The following is a 19,246-nucleotide window of genomic DNA, read 5'->3' on the forward strand; positions in this document are numbered from 1 at the left end:
TTATAGATAATCACTGGCATTGTTTGAACCTTCTGCATCTTTCTGTGGTTTAAAGCTTTCACTACAACTGTACAAGTCACTTTTCTGCACAGATTCACAGACTGTACAAAACAATTTAATTACATTGTGTAAAATTTGACGTTTTTTGATTATTTTTTTACCACCTCTCCTTTAACAGATTTGTCACAATATAATTGAGGTCCCTTTTAATAGTGTGATTTACATTTTATGATAACTACTTACCTTGTATTATTTTAGTATTAATAATTTTTGTACAAAACTACTCGAAAACTCTGGCATGATGTTTAGGTCCCCAGAAAAAATAGAAAAACTTTACTTAGTACATACATGTATGCATGGTGTAAGCTTAAACAGTCATTTCAGGCTATTTATTCTAAGTTTTTCAGATTTTTCCAAGGCCGCAAAACAAATCGGAAATCAGACTAAAGTAGAAAGAATATCATGCCTGTAAATAATTACTCTCGTAAATTAATAACTCCAGAGAGGCGTTTTCAACTGAAATATTTTGAAGTAGGCCTAATCCTCCTTGCGGTTCAGGAAATCTAAGGTAAAAGCTACTGACTAAAACATTTCCAAACGCCTGTCCAAAGTAAAAAAAAAAACCAAAACAAAAACCAAAACCCTCCCTTAACTTATATAACACAAACCCCAGAATGTACATATCAAATGTGAGCAAGTACATCTTGCGTGTACATAAAATATCCTTGTGGCATTTTTTTTTTAAAGAAAACATAGGGAGACATGACCATTCTACCTTTGCCCAATTTGTAAATCTAGATCTCTCCCCGACAAAAAAATACATTACTTAAAAAATATCTGTATACATCAAAATTTCTCACAAACTATTTTGTTCAAGGTCTAAGGCAAGTCTATGAGTGTGTGAAGGTCACAAGGTCAAAAGGTCAGAGTTCATCTCGCCCAATGTCAGAGGTCATCAGATTGTGTCTTTACATTTTTCACTCTCTTTGATTTTGTTTACTTCTTAATGTTTAGAGGTCCATGAAACCAGATGGAAGATCATTCAATTTATCTAATGTTTCTTTTTTCTTGACGCCTTTCTTTGCGGAGGCTGGTGGCGTTTTAAAAAAGATCTTCAACCTTTGAACTGAAGGTGGCGCTCTTCAACACCTCCAACCATCTAAAATATAATGAAAAAAGATGAAATTGAAGTTAAACATCCTTCTGCACATGAAAACAAGGTAGAGTGAAGGGGTGTTGGAGTTTTGAATGGGTTTACCAGGTTTTCAACTACAGGTTCTTTTTGAGTAATAGCAACTCAAATCAGTGTTACTGCAAACCTTATAACATTGTTTTTCACTAAGCAAAAGTTCCTCTGAAATATCCTATGAAGAAGCACATGTACATGTACATCAATGTACTTTAACTGTGGGGTGTGTTTCAGGGGACACTCTTTGTGGCCGGACGGTTTTGTAGAGGTGCTGGTCACCTGTTCCTCCTCGCCACTCACTGGCTTGGTATTTTCTAGCTATTTTGATTCTTTGTTTCTTTATGTATCGATTTGTATATTTATATTTTTATGCCAGTGTGAAGTCTAATAAAACTAAAAACAACAGCGTTCTCCTTTACAGCAGTCCACTGGTTAAATGGCAGTAAAAATATGAAATAACAAAAAATCCCCCAAAACCCAAGAAACAAAAATCCAGAGCGACTATGAAACTGACTGACTTTTTTTCAAAAAATCTGAACCCAATTTGTTTTTTTTAAACATCTGTCTACAAAATAACAATGGAAGCAAATAAGCAGAAAACACTTTATAAAATAAAGACACCTGCACAGACAAAAGCAAAATAGAACAGTTATTTACCTTGAGAAGGTGTACTCGCTCTCAGCGCGGAAAAAATACACATGAGTCTTAAACTGCAGCTTGAAGACGTAATCCTTCCTGATGTCATCCTCTTCTGTGGGGAACATGATGGAGTAACCCAACAACGGGAGGCTGGCTAGAGGGTAGTCATCCTGGAAAGAAAGAATTAATCAAAAGTTTAGGGCACTGGACACTATTGGTAATCACTGTTAGCAAGTCATCCTAAACAGAGAAAAAAATCAAAAAGTTTAATTCCTAAAAAAAGGCTTCAGGTCAGGGGCCGAATTCACAAAGAGCTAAGATTGATCGTAACTGCAAATCAATCGCAGTTGCTAAGTAAAGTGTGATGTCACAGTACAAATCACTATGGTAATACTGACAATTAGTCTTGCGATGAGTTTTATTGCTTTGAGAAACCGAGCCCTGAAGTCTTTTATTAGATTCAAATATTTTGAGTGAGAGATTAACTCTTTCTCAAAAACTATGTTACTTCAGAGGGAGCCGTTTCTCACAATGTTTATATACTATCAACAGCTCTCCGTTGCTCGTTACCAAGTAAGTTTTTATGCTAACAATTATTCTGAGTAATACTAAATTTGAGCTCACCTGGTGAATCTTGTAGAAGAAAAGGCAAAAGTTTGTAAAAACAACCCAAAGTTTCTGCCAGCCGTTGCTGTTCTTGAATTTACGCAGAAGGAATCCACTCAGCTGGTTCTGTAAAAATTGAGATGAATTTTGTTAATTAAATTGTTATGGATAATCATAATAATAATACTTGGTTCTTTGATTGCACTTTATTATACACCCCTATAGGGGCGTACCAAAGCGCTCAGTGTTATTTCCTGCATGTATGTGGAGCTAGATTTTTGTACTGTATGAGACCTGTTCCTTTCTATCACAATGTAATGATTTACAGGGTGCTGTGCCACAATATGCAGCCAATCAAACCATGAACACCAGGGCTACCCTCTTCTCTTTTCAAATAAGTGCACTGGGTTATTTTACGTGCCTTACCCAACACACAGAACCAACGGCTTTACATTCCATCCAACATGTCCAAAGGATGCTGCAATGATGGTAAAGTGTTTTGCTTAAAGAGTGTATGTACTTTTTGTAGGACAAAAAACACAATGTCCACAGATTTACTGCACTACACTTACACAGTTTGAAGATAATGATAGTAGAAAGCTTCCCTGAAAATATTACCTGCTGAGGTGCTGTATAGTTTTTGGAAAATTAGAAAAACAATGTCATGAAAATAGTTTTGGGTCTCATGAGACCAATTTTTGTTTAAGCATTTACAAACGTATTTTCACGACATTGTTTTACTCATTTCTCAAAAACTACAGCACTCAGTAAATAACATTTGAAGGGAAGCTTTCCACTATCATTATCTTCAAACCCTGTAAGTTTAATGTAAATCTATGGACATTTTGAAAAAGTACCCAAATCCTTTAAGGACTGAAGTGTTCAACCGGGACTCAAACCAAAACTCTGCTGAACAGAAACACCAGAGCTCGAGTCAGGTGCTCTTATCTGCTCAGCCACGACACACCACTACCTAGTAGCTGTACCTTCAAATAGACCCTTCCCATGAAATATGCTAATTACATTCACACATGTGTATAGACCCTATTGGTTGGCGAACGCATCACGCAGCCATGAGCTGCAGACAAAACAACGCTTGTTCACTCTTTTTGCCAACCAAAATGTTAGTGCGTCTGAGCCATATACATTACAGTTAAAATATTTCAAGGAAAGGGCCTATACGTGTAGACCCCTTGCATAATGCGTAGCGTACATTCTGTCCGCCATTTTGTGTCAAAACGTTCACCAAATGAATGGGCTCCCCCTAAAAGGCATAAATGATTGACGCACATTGTTTGGAGGTGCGCAAACGGGTGTACCAAACTTTTGTGCGTTTTTTGACACCCAAAATGGCGGACAGGAGATGCGTGTGCAATTGCACTGCGAACAAAAGGTCCATTAGGACCTGGCCGAAATAATTTTTTTCCAGCTCAGTTGCGGCAGAATTAAAAGGGGGCGGTGTTTTGGGGATTTCGTCACAGAAAAATATATGAATAATGCATGTTTAGCTTCTTGTCGCAAGCACATGCATTTGCCGTGTGGCTGATAAGGCTGATACTGATAGAGCTGTTGTGTGTCGTTGTAACACAGTGTAATACATGTATATCCCCGCAAACAGCGCCCCCTGTTGATTCTGCCGCAACTGAGCTGAAAAAAATATATCGCGGGCCTTACCTCCATAGCTCTGACATGATCAGCCATACTGACGCTGGTATTACGATGCCAGCATACGTGCACTGTAGTATTGGCCCTGTGGTGTGATTGTCGCTCTATGGAGCGTGTTGGTGACGAGACGTCGTCTTCGGACTCCTCATGAACTGAAGATTCTGGATCGGACATGGTACCTTCAAGAAAATTACACATCCATGATAAAGTAGGATTTGAAACTTTGCATGGTGAGGTGTGGTGTGTGGTAACACCATGTGAAAATCTTTTTTTTAAAGTAGTGTTTGTCCTGAACAAAACAAGTGGTTGACAAATCAATGTTTCGATCAGTTGCTCCGATTGTCTTCAGAAGAACGCTGAACTCGTCAGAGCAGTTGCAATAGCCCATATGCATGTCCCAAGGAGCGTGACTGTTAATTTATCAAAGCACAAAGAATTCTGGGTAAAATGAGAGTCCTAACAACCATCATGGCTTGATAAGAGTTTTAAGCCACAATTCCTCTAGAAAAAAAGGGAGGGAAAAAACACGAGGACTGAAAATGAAAACTTACTATTTGATTCTGGAGAATTGGGATTGTTGGATGCAAGTGCCATGGCAGTTCGTAAATCCTGTATTTAAAGAGAATAAGATTAAGTTAAACAAAAAAATTTGAAAGAATAAAATTACAAACTATAAGAAGAAACCAAGAAATAATTTTATAGAAAAAAAAGAGTCCCACTTACCGCCATCCATCTTTCTTTTTCTTCCGGCGTGCTTGCTGCAATAACCACCGTCTTGTTGGTCCCATATAAAGTGACACAATTTGCTACTGAACGATTATGGTCACTGTCCTCCAACTAAATAGAATAAAAAAAAAAGAAGACAATGTACAGATATTCAAACCAGACATTTTTTCAACAGCTGTGTTGATTGTTCTCGCTTTCCTTAAACTATTGTGTATACAAACAATAGACCTTTATCATCAGTCGGCCATCTTGGTTTTTCTCGCATTCAAACATTGTTTACCAAACCGAGGCTGGAAGGAAAAATAGTCTGGTTCCTTGTAGTACAATGAATAGTGGTATCTATTTCGATTATTGGATACAGGGTGCATGGTGGTGGCATGATAAAGGTCTATAAAATCCGAGATGAGACTTGACAAAAGTAAATCTTCCTGAAATTAAGCTATGCACGGGCTCCTCCTTATTCCCCAAAAGTCTCCGAGATATTACAATTCAAAAGGATGTACATGTAACTTCTCATAGACTTTCTTTATTGGTTGAGAGTCTTGCTTAACGAGGCAACTGTCAAGACCAAGACTTGAACCCACACTCTGATGCCAAGAGACACCAGGGCCCAATTTCGTGGCTCTGTTTACCGCGAGCAAAGAATCCGCTCTTGCGGGTCAACTGGGAATTTTGTCTTGTACGGGTGCATACTCGGCATTCTATACTTACACCGCTAGTGCAGGAACTCGGCATTTGCCCAGTCAGTGGAGAATGATGATTAAAAGTGCAGAATTCGGGGGTAAGCAGAGTCATGAAATTTGGCTTTGAACTTGAACAAGGTGCTGTTAACCACTCGGGACAAAACGGTGCAAGGGTTCTGAGGTTCTGTTGAACGTGCATCCTTACAATCAACTTTACCATGAATTCTACTCACCACAACACCTTTAAGAGGTATCTGTCCGTGAACTTTGAACTGGTTGGTTGGGGTCACGCCCTTGCTTGTGTAGACAAGAATGTCAGAGAAGAGGAAGAACATTCGCTGCTGGTAGCCCTTGCGAGACAGCTTGTGAAGACAACCCTCTCGAATAAAATGCTACAACACGGAGCCAAAAACAAGGAATTGCCTTCTTACTCAAATAATCATATTGTGTTGTATTTGTGACCCCTTGAGGGCGCTCTCAAGCATATTTGTATCACTTCCGGGGGTATGTTCGATCATACCCAAAACAATTATTAAAGACTGGACCACATTACCACCACAGACATCATATCCATCACGGACAATAAGACCTTCTAAAGGAGCCGTTATAATCCACCTTTAAAGCAGCTTAAAACTATCATGCAACAAAAGTGATAGAACGTCGATTAAAACTGTGCATGAATCGCGTATACCGTGGAAGTTATAACAAACTACTGAGAGTGCCCTCACGCAGTAAAAAATACGGTTCATTCAAATGCATGGGAAAACAAAAATTGTATAACTAACAAACAAATCTTTGAAAAGGGTTCTTAACAACTTTAAAAAGATCACAAAGTGAAAAATCATTTGATGCATGCCTACTCAAAAAGCAGAGAGAGTCTTTCTTTTCCTTAATGGAATTGTAAAGTGATTTATTGCATATTCTGGTAGTTATTAAATGTAGTTCTCCTTGTCAGTTTTGTGATGAAAGTTTGATCATGTTGTGAGATAAATGAGATACTAAACATGTACATAAATAAACTTGCACAGACAATGGGTGTACTTTCTTAACGGTAAGTTTTGATATGATTTCCTGTTGTTTGACAAAGGCTCACTATTTTCATCAATTTGTAATTTAATATAAAAAATATATAAAGATCTGCTTCGGACATAATAATAATCAGGCTTTGTTACTCTACAACTAAGAAGATGTTACAATCTACCACATGCAGCATCCATTAATGACAATGCAATGCTAGCAGTTTCTCATACACTAAATCTAAAGACACCATAGCGCATAATATCGTCTGCTAAGAACTGCTCTACAAATATGAATTTGCTATTACTGATCTTATGCGCCTCTCTTAAAGCCATTGGACCATTTCGGTAAACAGTATTGTCCAAGGCCCACACTTCGTGTATCACAACTTCTATATCGGATAACAAACCTGTGAAAATTTAGGCTCAATCGGTCATCGGAGTCGTGAGAAAATAACGGAAAAACCCACCCTTGTATCCACACGTTTCGCCGTGTCATGACATGTGTTTAAAATAAATCCGTAATTATCGCTATCGAGAATGGATATTGTTTTACTGTTTTCTCAAAAAGTAAAGCATTTCATGGAATAATATTTCAAGAGAAGTCTTTCACCACTACCTTCTGTAAACCCTGTAAGTTATTTGTAAATCTGTGAACTTTTATTTTTGTTTCTGTACCGAAAGGGTCCAATGGCTTTAATATGCATGCATGACGTCACCATTCTTACCAAAAAATTACGCCATCGGCATGCATCACGCCACCACCAGTACTAGCCACACAATCCTAATTGCAGTGGCTGTGCTGATGGCCTCATTTTGAGTTAGAATGGTGACATTATGCATGAATAGTAAGAGAAATGAATAAGATCACTAATTGCAATTTCATTGTACTTATCAAAAGGTCATTGAATGAAAAATGCAGATAGGTTTGAATTTTTTTATATCAAAATACACAAATTCGTGTTTGACTTTTCATAGAAAGTGAATGTTTCCTTTTGCCAAATAATCACTTTGAAGACCAACTCTGATCTATAGACCCCAATTACCAGGAGTGCAAAAAAAAGATCAGAAGGAATTCACCAGGTCGATACAAATTACATTAATGGCCTTTTCATTCTGAGCAGATGATATACAAACCTTTTCTCCCAAGATACTACTTGAGCTGGGCAGCCTACATTTCCCCTAGTTTTACTTCAGAGAGCGAAAGGAGAAGTTTTGTGTAGCTTCCCTGCTAAAAAATGTCTACTGTGTCTCTACTCTAGGCATTGTCTAATTATCCGAATAATTGGTGTTTGAATTTGAGTAGCAGCCTCACTACATCTACAAGGCTTAAAGCCAAGTCTTTTACTGTGGAAATTATTTACACCAGCTTTGAATGTACGAAAATCCATAAATAAACTTGTTGGTGCAGCTGCCTTCATTAACAACTTAGAAGAAAAACAGCTGAGAAAACTTTTTGATTGAAAGTTTTTTCTCTTGTAAGCTTCCCTTTTCCCTATGTACAGTATATCTATTACATTGGTATGAATGCAAGTTTTGGGTAAGCCTAAACCCCCCCCCCCCCCCCACCCACCCAAAAAAATAAATAAAAAAAACCGGAGGATCTCAAGTATTCCCATCGCATCCCACCCCTCTCCAACAAATGTGAAATAATATTTTGTTAAAATAGATGACTTCTAATTCTGGAGACACGAAAGTCCCTAGTTATCTTTTTTTGTTCATATCGTTATATGTTACCTGATTAGAACGCACCAATGGAACTGGCTTATTCTGCAAATTGAAGATAGAATAATCGTTGATAATTTGGTTGTTTGTTTTAGTTTTTTTTAAATGTGGCCAGAAAGATGACATGGTGGTTGTTAGTAGTGAGCCCAAATCATAAGTGTGTCGCAGACAAATCTGCATTAGTACCGCGATTAAATTTAAAAAAAATATCGTAATGCTTTATTAAAGTAGTGGTGTTATTTTTATTATATGGATATATGATATTATATGAAATTAGTAATTTGGGCATTAAAGCATCGAAGGCCAACGATGGAAAGAAATAGACTGAAAATAAAAAATATATATAGGATTTTTTTTTAAAAGCATGTTAGAATTTTGTTACTAAGATGAAATACCCTTTGTTATTTAAAATAAAACTAACAACACAGAAAAAACAATTGTGTACGAAGGTTTTTACTTTGTGTTGAACAAAGACAAATTAACTAGATCAGGACTTACATGATGTAAAATGCTGCCACACTCGGCTGTGCTATGTAGCCCTAATGTTTGATGTCAGCATATATTACTTTATTCAATACTTTTGTTCAGGGTTTAGTGCCATTGTACACCTTTGGTTAAACGTAAACCTCCTGAATTTTTGTTCCATACCATAAAATAAGTAACAACCTAATTTCAAGTTATTGAAAACACATATGTCACCAAGTATACACATATGTTTACATACTGAGGGAAATCATGGCTTTGAAAAAAAAAAACTGACAAACAGAACTCCAAATTGAAAAGCGTATTACAAATATAGCTTATTATATAAAAAAAAAAATGAAAAAAAAAAATATATAAAAAAATGAAAAATTCCTTGAACACCCCATTTTTTTTAAAAATATAATTGTCACAACGGAATCCTCTTTGTTGGTACCCACTGTCACCTAACTAAATTTGAATTGGGTCTACGTTCTGGATGCAAATTTTTGAGTAAGTTCCTTTAACTAATTTTTTTGGGTAAATAAAATTGAGCGCCCTCTATGTCAGGTTTCGGGCGCTCCCATTATTCCAGTCTATGACATGTATGAAGACAGTTCTAATGTGTGCTTCGTCACTGTCTTCACTTTTACAGATATTACATTAAAGGAGATTACCAACAACTCAGATAAGCGCACCGACCCTTTTCCCGAGTGTCACATTTTGTTATTGTATTATTAAAAAAAATAGGTAACATGAATGGAATATATGCTTTAAGGTCAGTTATCCAAACCGTAACCAAGTTAAAGTTAAATTTATTAACAAAAAGGAATGGAACAAAAAGGAGAATTAAAGCTTAATTTATTAGTTAACCTGTTACCAGTTTAACCACTGCTAGTTAGTTATAAACCAGATTAGTACAGATTGATGGTTAAGTGAGCCTTTGTCAGTAAATGAACCAAAGTAAAATGATGATAGGAACATAACCATGAACTGTGTGTTGCCAATAAAGAAAACTGCTTCAAATGATTGAAAATAAAGTGTTGAAAAGAAATGACGGAAACTGAATGGAGGTGGCTTAGTTAGCCAAGATAATAGCTGCAAAATGAATCATAACATTTTAAAAGAGTTGAAGTAAAGAAAGAGATACACAATATACATTGGAATAGAAATTTAAAAACCTGGTTCGTACTTCAAGCGAATTTAAAGCAAATTCTTTGACATTGTCATTCCAATCAATACGTATATTTTTCTATTGTCAAAATTCGCATGAAGTATGAACAATGCTTTTAAAAAATGGATGATAATTCTTTGCTCTTTTCACAAAACATAACAGATTAAGTTCTGGCCAATCACACGATGTACAGAAATTGCAGTACAAATGGAGGAGCTCTGCAATTGGTCAACCACACACATATTCAAATAAGCCATGTGCGAGAAGGGGCAAGTTCGATCAGCGACAATTTGTCAACCACTAGTCAATGTTCCATGATTACCTATGCATGAAGTACATCCTGGGTACCAGGCCAAAATCACCCAGTGGTCAACAATAGTCAACTTTAGTCCCTCGATTTAACTTGCTCAATGATTTGAATAATGTCGGGTACAAGGAGCTGCTAAGTCAAAAATTACCACTTCAATTTGAATTCATCGACCTACATGTAAACAGTTGCTACATGTATATGTCACATGATTCGGGGCAAGCTTACACATGTATGTAGGCTATAGTTTTGATAGGGAACCAAAAGCTACACTCTGCTGATCAAAAACACTATGAGCTTTTAGTCCAGTCCATTCGACCAGCATGCTATAAATCTAACACCCAAATGGCTTATTTGGCCCACATCACATCGTCCGATCATTCTCTCCATCATCATCTTTATAGTAAGTTTTCATTCCGAGTCTGTTCCTCGACAAGCCCCTGCTATTTGGAGCGTGCATCCACATTCATATATTATTGACTGTACTTTTTGATGATGGTACATGTATATGGAAATAAAAGTTCATTTGAATTGAACTCAACAATTAGATCCTTTCCCCCTCCAAACCACTTCCGACTGATCATCCGTACGAACATTCTATATTTTTGACATTCGACTTTGACCTTTGAACTTGCGACTTACCCTCCCCGGGAGCAGCAGGCTGTCGAATCCTACGAGGTCACGCTGAAGCTCAGTCAGCTTCTGGTAGTTCTGTATCGTCTTGAGATTGTCAGTGACAATACCTGTAAGTTCATTGACCTCTGAAAGGGCAGCTGTGAAGAGAAAGTAATTTCAGAAAAATAAACTACCATAGTTTGCTTCCCTTCGACTGGGTGTACAAAATAAAGGTAATTCTTTAAGATTATCAGTGACAATACCTGTAAGTTCATTGACCTCTGAAAGGGCAGCTGTTACGAGAATGTAAATGCTGAGACTAAACTACCATAATTTGCTTCCCTTCGACTGGGTGTACAAAATAAAGGTAGTTCTTTAAGATTATCAGTGACAATACCTGTAAGTTCATTGACCTCTGAAAGGGCAGCTGTTACGAGAAATTAAATGCTGAGACTAAACTACCATAATTTGCTTCCCTTCGACTGGGTGTACAAAATAAAGGTAGTTCTTTAAGATTATCAGTGACAATACCTGTAAGTTCATTGACCTCTGAAAGGGCAGCTGTGAAGAGAATGTAAATGCTGAGAATAAACTACCATAATTTGCTTCCCTTCGACTGGGTGTACAAAATAAAGGTAGTTCTTTAAGCTGTTACGAGAAACAAACTTATAAGGTTACAACCGGAATTTGAACCCTCATCCCGATGACTTAACCACAAGAACTTGAATTTGAGTCTCTAAACCGCTCGGCCATGACACCTTCAAATCACTATGCACTTGAAAACATTGGAATACAGGCAACAGATTTGTTGTGCTTCTATGGTTTTACTTCAGGGTTTTCGCTTCAGCTTATGTTAATGCAAAACCAAATGTAGAAGTAACAAAGTTTCAAGAATGCCAAATGAGCTCAGACACGGTTCCGGAAAAGGAACCTGAACCTTCTACTAGTTTGTTCGAGTTGTTTTTTAAATGTATGATTTTCACGGAAGTTGCACATCTCACAAAAGGCCGCTCAAGGTGCGGGCCACACAGAAGAGGTAAGATTAAACTTAAAAGTAACCCGTTCACATTATGCTTGAACTTGGATAAATAAATCTAAAAGTTTAACTTCATTTTATGTGATGTGGAAGGAATGACAGTTCACCTTTGCAGTCCTTGTAATCAGGATGGTCCGATGGATAATGTTTGATCAGACCTGCACAACGAGAAAGAAACATAAAAACATATCTAAATCCTGTCATTATCGCCACAAAGTTGGTTTTCAGAAGAGTAAAATTAATTTCCGTCCCTTAGTTTTCAAAAACACATCCTAACCTTGGACTCTCATGAAAGTGAGCTTTATCACTGTACTACATTACTAGCCAATAAACCAATGGAGAGAAGACAATGAAAGAAGTTTCAGTTTTATATCGAGGTGGAAAACTTCCCCAACTTTACCAAGTTAAAATGCATGCCAGCTGTCTTGTTTTCATCAGGGTTTTTTCCCCTTAACAAAGAAAAAACATCAATGACCAGCTCTCCCAGAATTCCCAGAGGAATTGTACAGCAGTTATCTTAGCCTTGTTGTAATAGCAACTATTGGTTACATGAACCAAATAGTTTCCAGATGGCTTATTCTGTATACTTGTACAATGGCTGTAAGCAGTGCCCTGGCTGTTCATTTGGATAAATTGAGTGCAGTGGTGTTGCAAGGATAAGTTTGACCATGGTGCTCCATGCTCTCTTTTAAACCGACTGTTGAAAACTGCCGTAATGTAGGCATTTGCATTTATTAATGGCATCAAGTAAAGTTGTATAAACTTTACAAATAGAAAAATGTGGGGGTCATCAAAAACAAATGTTTTGTTTGAAATTGTTTTAAGAGGTGTTAAATTTGCATCGGGGATAAAGAATATTAATTTTGGTTTTTACCCATACACCGATGTGTGTTAGCACTGTATACTCAGTACTTTCCCGAGTCCTGTGAAAAAATATCACAGGCATGTTACTCGGGTGGGATTCGAACCCACGACCCTTGCAATTGTTTTGTTTAGTCCTTACGTTCTAGGATCAGCTGATAGTGGAGCAGTCGCTGCATTGGCTTAACCAGGAATGTGTTGAAAGGCAGGTAACACACTTTCTGTAACTCAAAGTCCTTGTAGAAGTTCTCAAACCTCTTGTTTTTCTTGGTTCCGGTCTCAAGATCCTGGAGGATGGATTGAAGCTGGGCGATGTAGCCCTGGTACAGCTGCAATTAAGAAACAGAGAGCTCATAAAAAATAGTCATACTATTTAGATTCATTAAGCGCCTCAGGCTTAAGGAAACCTTAAGACCAGGACCCAATTTCATAAAGCATGTAAGCAAACAAATTTGCTTAGTATGAAATTTACTCCTTAATAAAAACAGGATTACCAACCAAATTTACATGTGATTTTCAGGATAAGCAAACAACGGCTGAATGCCAGTAACAAGCAATATGCATCAAATTAAAATTTGGTTGGTAATCTTGTTTTTATCAAGGAAGAAATTGCATGCAAAGCAAATTGTTGTGCTTACATGCTTTATGAAATGGGGCCCTGGGCCAAATCTCATAAAGCTTTTAAGCAGGTAATACTGCTTGACGAATTTCTTTGCTAAGCAAACATTTTCGGGCACCAGCCACAACAATGCAAACCTAATGTAATTTGGGCTGGTACCCTGTTTCTACTAAGCAATACTATTCTGTGCTTAGCAATTTTTTGTGCTTACAGGCTTTATTAAACTGGTCCAAGCATAGAGCTTCTTGTTCCGAACAATTTTCTGTTCAGCAAAAACGAGCAGGATAACAGTCACAATTGGTATATATACCACATATATGTGATGACACACACCGCAAGAATAGAGAATCACACTGGATTCACCAACTCAAGACAGTCAAACCCTTTGGACTTAACATAAACACTGGTGTTAAATAACTTCTCATTACCCTCCACTTCACTTCTGCCTAAGAACTTATATGTTGTATATATTCTGTACATAAAGTATAAATTAACCTAGTTTAAAGTTGTTTTTATAAATTCATCACTGTAACTATCTGATGTAAGTAACCCCCCCCCTTTTTTTCCACAGGTCCCTCATACCTATTTTTAAAATCATCATACCTTTGATCTTGCTGATCTTGCTATTCTTATTAATTGACCATTGTTAGTTGCATCATGATGCAACTTGCTCTCTAATCCTACCCTTTCATGTCTCCCTGCATTGTTGTCGAACAATACTTTTACCACTTTTATGGTCCAGTAACCCTTCCTTTCATTCTAAACATCCTTTGTCCTCGCCACTTCACTCCCATTGGTTCATAGCCACCAATATTGTTTCTGAAATAGGAACTTTGATTGGCTGTTATTTTCCCGCTTCTTTCTGGATCCTTTCCTTAATCCCTTCCCCCCTCTCTTTTTCTATAAATGGATATGTATTTGTTTGTACTTGTTTTATGCCTCTGAAGAAGGTCCGGATTGGATCGAAAGCTAAGGCCATCTACCCTATTCATTACATATATGTGAAAATGGTATTTTGGCTGGTAACAATATTCTGGTAAGCATTATTATTTCATGCCTAGCCACTTTTTGTGCATAAGTATTTCTATGAAATTGGGCCCTGGGTTTGAATCCTACCATGATGCTAACCACTGATTTCACAATGATAAAAGTAAGTTTTGTCGTCTAGTTACTGAATCACAACTTCTTGATTTGTGCAATTCATAATCATAAACGTTTAAAGACAGTGGACACTATTGGTAATTGCTCAAAATATTTAGTAGCATAAAACCTTACTTGGTAACGAGTAATGGGGAGAGGTTGATAGTATAACACAGTGTGAGAAACGGCTCCCTCTGAAATGACATAGTTTTCGAGAACAAAGTAATTTTCCATGAATTTGATTTCGATACCTCAGAATTAAATTTTGAGGTCTCGAAATCAAGCATCTGAAAGCACACAACTTCGTGTGACAAGGGTGTTTTTTCTTTCATTATTATCTCGCAACTTCGACGAACAATTGAGCTCAAATTTTCACAGGTTTGTTATTTTATGCATATGTTGAGATACACCAAGTGAGAAGACAATTACCAAGTGTCTTTAAACCAGTGTTTGTATGAGAGAGATTGGCTGTTGCCAGTTTGGCGTTCATATCATGAGTGTGAGGTACATACCTTAAGGTGTTGGACATTCTTGAGCATGATGTCCCCTACTCTCTGAAAGTTGCCCTTCTGCGCCGGGTTGACACGCCCTTCCCTGTAAGCAAAAAATAAATAGAAAAAACAGTTAATGGCCTGACGTTTCGACCCTACTAGCAGAGTCTTTCTCGAAGGCTACATGTAAATGACAACACAACAAACATGAACAGGTAACTACATGTAAGTGAAACATAAGCAGTGAAGTAGAAATACATGAATGAGGTTAGAAAGCATGCAGAAAAAAGCAAGGGGTAAACAATTAATAGGGGGACAAAAAAGGGGGGAGGGTTGAAGGGAAGGGGCTGGCTTGACCACAAGAAGATGGAAACACAAAAGACAATGACAACAATTTTTATTTTTTTACAAATACAATAGTTATTAATAATAATGAAATAATGGAAGTGTGGGAAGGCAATCAATTACTTTTAGTAAAGAATAAACAAACAAACAAACACAACACAATGTTATAAAAAAAAATATAAAAAAATATAAAAAAATCTAGTTACCATGACGTAAGTCTGGTTTCGATCTCCTTCATGAACTTGCAATGGAACTCATAGATGGGGTCCAGACCATTGAAGAGTGTCTCCAGGATATCAGGCAGTGAAGATTCGTTTGTTGTGGATTTGCGGAACCACTGGGGAAGAAAACAATTTTAAATAGTTTAGAAGGTTTGCGCTGCTTACTGTGTTTCAAATGAAAGGCAGTGGACACAATTGGTAACTACTCAAAATAATTAGTAGCATAAAACCTTACTTGGTAACGAGTAATGGGGAGAGGTTGCTAGTATGAAACATTGTGAGAAACGGCTCCCTCTGAAGTGGCGTAGTTTTTGAGAAAGAAAACAATTTCCACAAACTTAATTTCAAGACATCAAAATTAGATTTTGAGGTGCCGAAATCAAGCATCTGAAAGCACTCAACTTCGTGTGACAAGGGTGTTTTTTTCTTTCATTACTATCTCGCAACTTCGATGACCAATTAAGTTCAAATTTTCACAGGTTTGTTATTTTGTGCATACATGTACGTTGAGATACACCAAGTGAGAAGACTGGTCTTTGACAATTACCAATAGTGTCTAGTGTCTTTAAACAAAAATGGATTTCCGGTTAAAAACGGAGAAGGCACATCAAAAGGCAAAGAGATAGTTGATGAATTCAAAACTTTTCACTCACGACAACTATCACTTCCAGATCTTTGAGATATGTACGTTCTGTTGTAAGAATCTCCTTGGCAATGAAGTATGCTCTGTCAGGGGTATGGCGCTGTGTGGGGAAAGAAAAGAAACAAGAAATAATTCATTATCACCCATTCAAAGATTGTTTTTGTCAACGTAGTACTGATTTAAAGGTAAGATTATCAAGAAAGATACAACAAAAGTTACAAGCAACAAACCCTACGTTCGCATACATGTACATGTAGAATCCCTCCCCCCACCCACATAAATTAATAAATATGTAGCGTTTCAGCGAATTTCAGCGAATGTTGCAAAGACGGTCATTCACCGTGCCGTCGATTTGTGTAAGCATTGGTAAGCCAATGGTAACATCGGTAAAGCGTGCGTAAGCATTGGCAACGTTCGTAAAGGCATTGGCAAGCTATGGTAAACATTTGTAATATATTCGTAAGATATTGGTAAGAAAAGGGCCGACCTAGGACGACCGATGGGTGAGACCGAGATGGAAATATTCACTACCCAATCCGGTTTTTGGGCAAATTCACCTAGAAATTCAAATATTCATATTTGGAAGAATATTCGCCAGTGTGAGAGCAGCATAAAGGGTGCAGCGCCCTCTTTTAGACAACTTTGACAATTTGGGTATGGAGTGTTCAGTGTATACTTGTTGGAGCACTACGTGTAAACTGCTTACCTTTTTTCTGACCCCAGACTCTTCCTCTAGCACCACGGGTGGGGCACTCTCATTTGACTGGAAATTAGAAGACTCTGTTCTATTGGCAGCGGGGGACAGAAGGGGTGAATCTGCTGAATCAAAATAATAGAAAACTATTCAATGCACAAATTAACCGACACGATGCTTCTTCACCCATAAAGCCCGGTTCATACTTTCTGCGAGTGCGAAACAAAATTTTGATGTCACAAATTCACAACAAACAATTTGCATCAGTTGGAATGTGCTCAAATCCTGCGAAACATTTGCAGCAAAAACAGGGCTGTGACGTTCAAATTCATATCGCAATCAGATTCGCAGGAAGTATGAACTGGGGTTTGGACATGGAGGTTTGCATGGTAAAAAGATAATAACAAATATTTTTTTCCAGGACTCGTTCATTCCAAATCAAACGAGATACATTACGTTTATTTTTCAAAACTTCTTTCAAATATAAAAGAAAGGACAAAATCTCTTCCATATCTCATGATTCGGATGACGATCTTTTTACCAACACTATTGGTGACCCTTTACCACTCTTGATAGAGACTCCCTTGTCCTTGTCATGATCTGAAAACTCTCCAACCTCATGGTCAGCTTGTGATGACAGCAGACAGCAGTTCCAGCTGGAGTGATCTAGTTTGAACCGGTTCAAAGCAGCTATGCAGGGATTTGAGATCAAGTTTGAACTGGAAATAAGGCAGCTACATGTACAGTACATGTAGTAATACATGTAAAAGTGACTTTTTTTATTGCCCTCAAATTTGCCACTCAGTAATGCTCATGTCGCTCCCCTGCTCACTGGGCCATTTATTTTACTTCTTAAACCGTCTCAGCTCCCTTGGGAGTATACATCCTGTGATGCCAAATATGTGGTTCACCAACTGACCAAGCTACAATCCCGGCCAAAATGCTTTGGACACCACTACAAACATTCTCTCCCCCTTCCCCCGCTCAATGTTGATGGCAGCGCAGACATTGAAAGGGGGCATGGAAGCCTTTGTGCGGGAGGCCTAACGAGATATGGCTGGGATTGTAGCCCATTCGCAAGAAAACCATCACTGCCCTCTCAGGTACCAATGTAATCCTGGGTAAAGAGAATTACATAGTAAAGTGTCTAATGCTCAAGAACACAAGTGTCGTGACCTGGGATTCGAACCAACACCCTGATGACTTAAACTTCAGAACTTGAGTCCGATGCACCAAATCACTCGGCCAAGATAAATTAAATGCAAATGTACTAAAAAGGATGCATGCCATGAAGAACTATTCAGACTGAAGTCTTGGTTGGAATGGCACAACACATTACACGATAAGCCATGCAACGTTGAAGCTAGGCTCATAAGGAAATCCAGTTTGTACTGGTTACAGTGTAGCAAATGAATTCCAGTTTGAACTGGTTACAGTGTAGCAAATGAAATCCAGTTTGAACTAGCACAAGGCAGCTATGCTGAGAATAGAAGCTACCTGAAGAAAAAAAAACTGGATGGAACTGGATACAAACATGACCAGAACTGAAAACCAGTTTGATCTGGTACAAAGTGGCTTTTGTGAGATTGAACTGGTTTAGCTTTATAGTCTACTCACTTAAATCCGGTTACATCTACATCTAGTTTGTTGTCTCAACCTATCTCATTGTTGGTACAGCTACTGTAACTGTTGCACAAAACCAGTTCGAACTCGTTGCAACTGGCTTTAACTGGCATGTCCATACTAAGCTGGTAACTCATGCTAAGATAATAACCAAACTTGCCCTAACTGGCACCCTTCTCATCTTGTGAGCTCTTCATGGAAGTATTTTGTTATGGTCACTTGCAATGTCAATTTTTTTCACAACTCTGTTAGTATTTTAATGTGATGATGTGATGATGGAATGACAGCAATGATTTGTCTGTAGAAAACACAAAACGTAAAAATTAGAAAGAAACAGACATCAAAACTGAAATGAAAAGATTACTTTATTCAGCTTTTAAAATTCACATCAAAATTTCAATGTTTTGAAACCATACATTACTCATGCTTAACTTGGCTTTTAACAGGAAAGTAAAAACACTGATAAGATGGAAACATCAACAGAGTTTCCTCAAAAAGTCATTTAAAAAAGTTGCATCATCGAAATCTCATCCAAACTCTCGCGTCATCTCCAAAAATGTTTAGAGGAGAAGAAACCTTTAAATGCTGTTTTATTGATTAAAAAAACCATTTGTCGAAAATGATCACTTACATGTAGTTCATGTAAAATTACATTTTGTTTTTGGATTAATTTTTCTTTTTTGTAGCTGCACATTCTTAAAGACGGGGCTCTTTTCCCCGCTTTTTGTTTCCCCTCTCTCTGTTTTTTTTTTTTTTTTTTTTTTTTTTT

At 37.5% G+C, this 19,246-nt stretch overlaps 1 protein-coding gene across 3 annotated transcripts in view; it reads right to left on the bottom strand.

Moving 5' to 3' along the window:
* Positions 1-395: 395 nt before the first annotated feature.
* LOC117298336 (FERM, ARHGEF and pleckstrin domain-containing protein 1-like) overlaps positions 396-19,246 on the bottom strand; it is a 79,694-nt gene continuing 60,843 nt past the window's right edge. For 2 of the 3 annotated variants that reach the window (XM_033781532.1, XM_033781531.1), the window contains exons 13-27: positions 16,867-16,976; positions 16,171-16,260; positions 15,503-15,633; positions 14,973-15,054; positions 12,844-13,030; positions 11,948-11,998; positions 10,832-10,962; positions 8,262-8,294; positions 5,742-5,900; positions 4,823-4,936; positions 4,651-4,708; positions 4,109-4,278; positions 2,453-2,560; positions 1,847-1,998; positions 396-1,159 (exon numbers count right to left, since the gene is read on the bottom strand). In XM_033781532.1, the coding sequence (XP_033637423.1) occupies positions 1,102-1,159; positions 1,847-1,998; positions 2,453-2,560; positions 4,109-4,278; positions 4,651-4,708; positions 4,823-4,936; positions 5,742-5,900; positions 8,262-8,294; positions 10,832-10,962; positions 11,948-11,998; positions 12,844-13,030; positions 14,973-15,054; positions 15,503-15,633; positions 16,171-16,260; positions 16,867-16,976 (1,634 nt within the window). In that variant the 3' untranslated portion in view covers positions 396-1,101. The remainder of the gene's footprint in view (positions 1,160-1,846; positions 1,999-2,452; positions 2,561-4,108; positions 4,279-4,650; positions 4,709-4,822; positions 4,937-5,741; positions 5,901-8,261; positions 8,295-10,831; positions 10,963-11,947; positions 11,999-12,843; positions 13,031-14,972; positions 15,055-15,502; positions 15,634-16,170; positions 16,261-16,866; positions 16,977-19,246) is intronic. The other variant, XM_033781533.1, reaches the window with a different exon arrangement.

Source organism: Asterias rubens, chromosome 13 (genome assembly GCF_902459465.1).
Source record: "Asterias rubens chromosome 13, eAstRub1.3, whole genome shotgun sequence".
In the NCBI taxonomy this organism is placed as follows: domain Eukaryota; kingdom Metazoa; phylum Echinodermata; class Asteroidea; order Forcipulatida; family Asteriidae; genus Asterias; species Asterias rubens.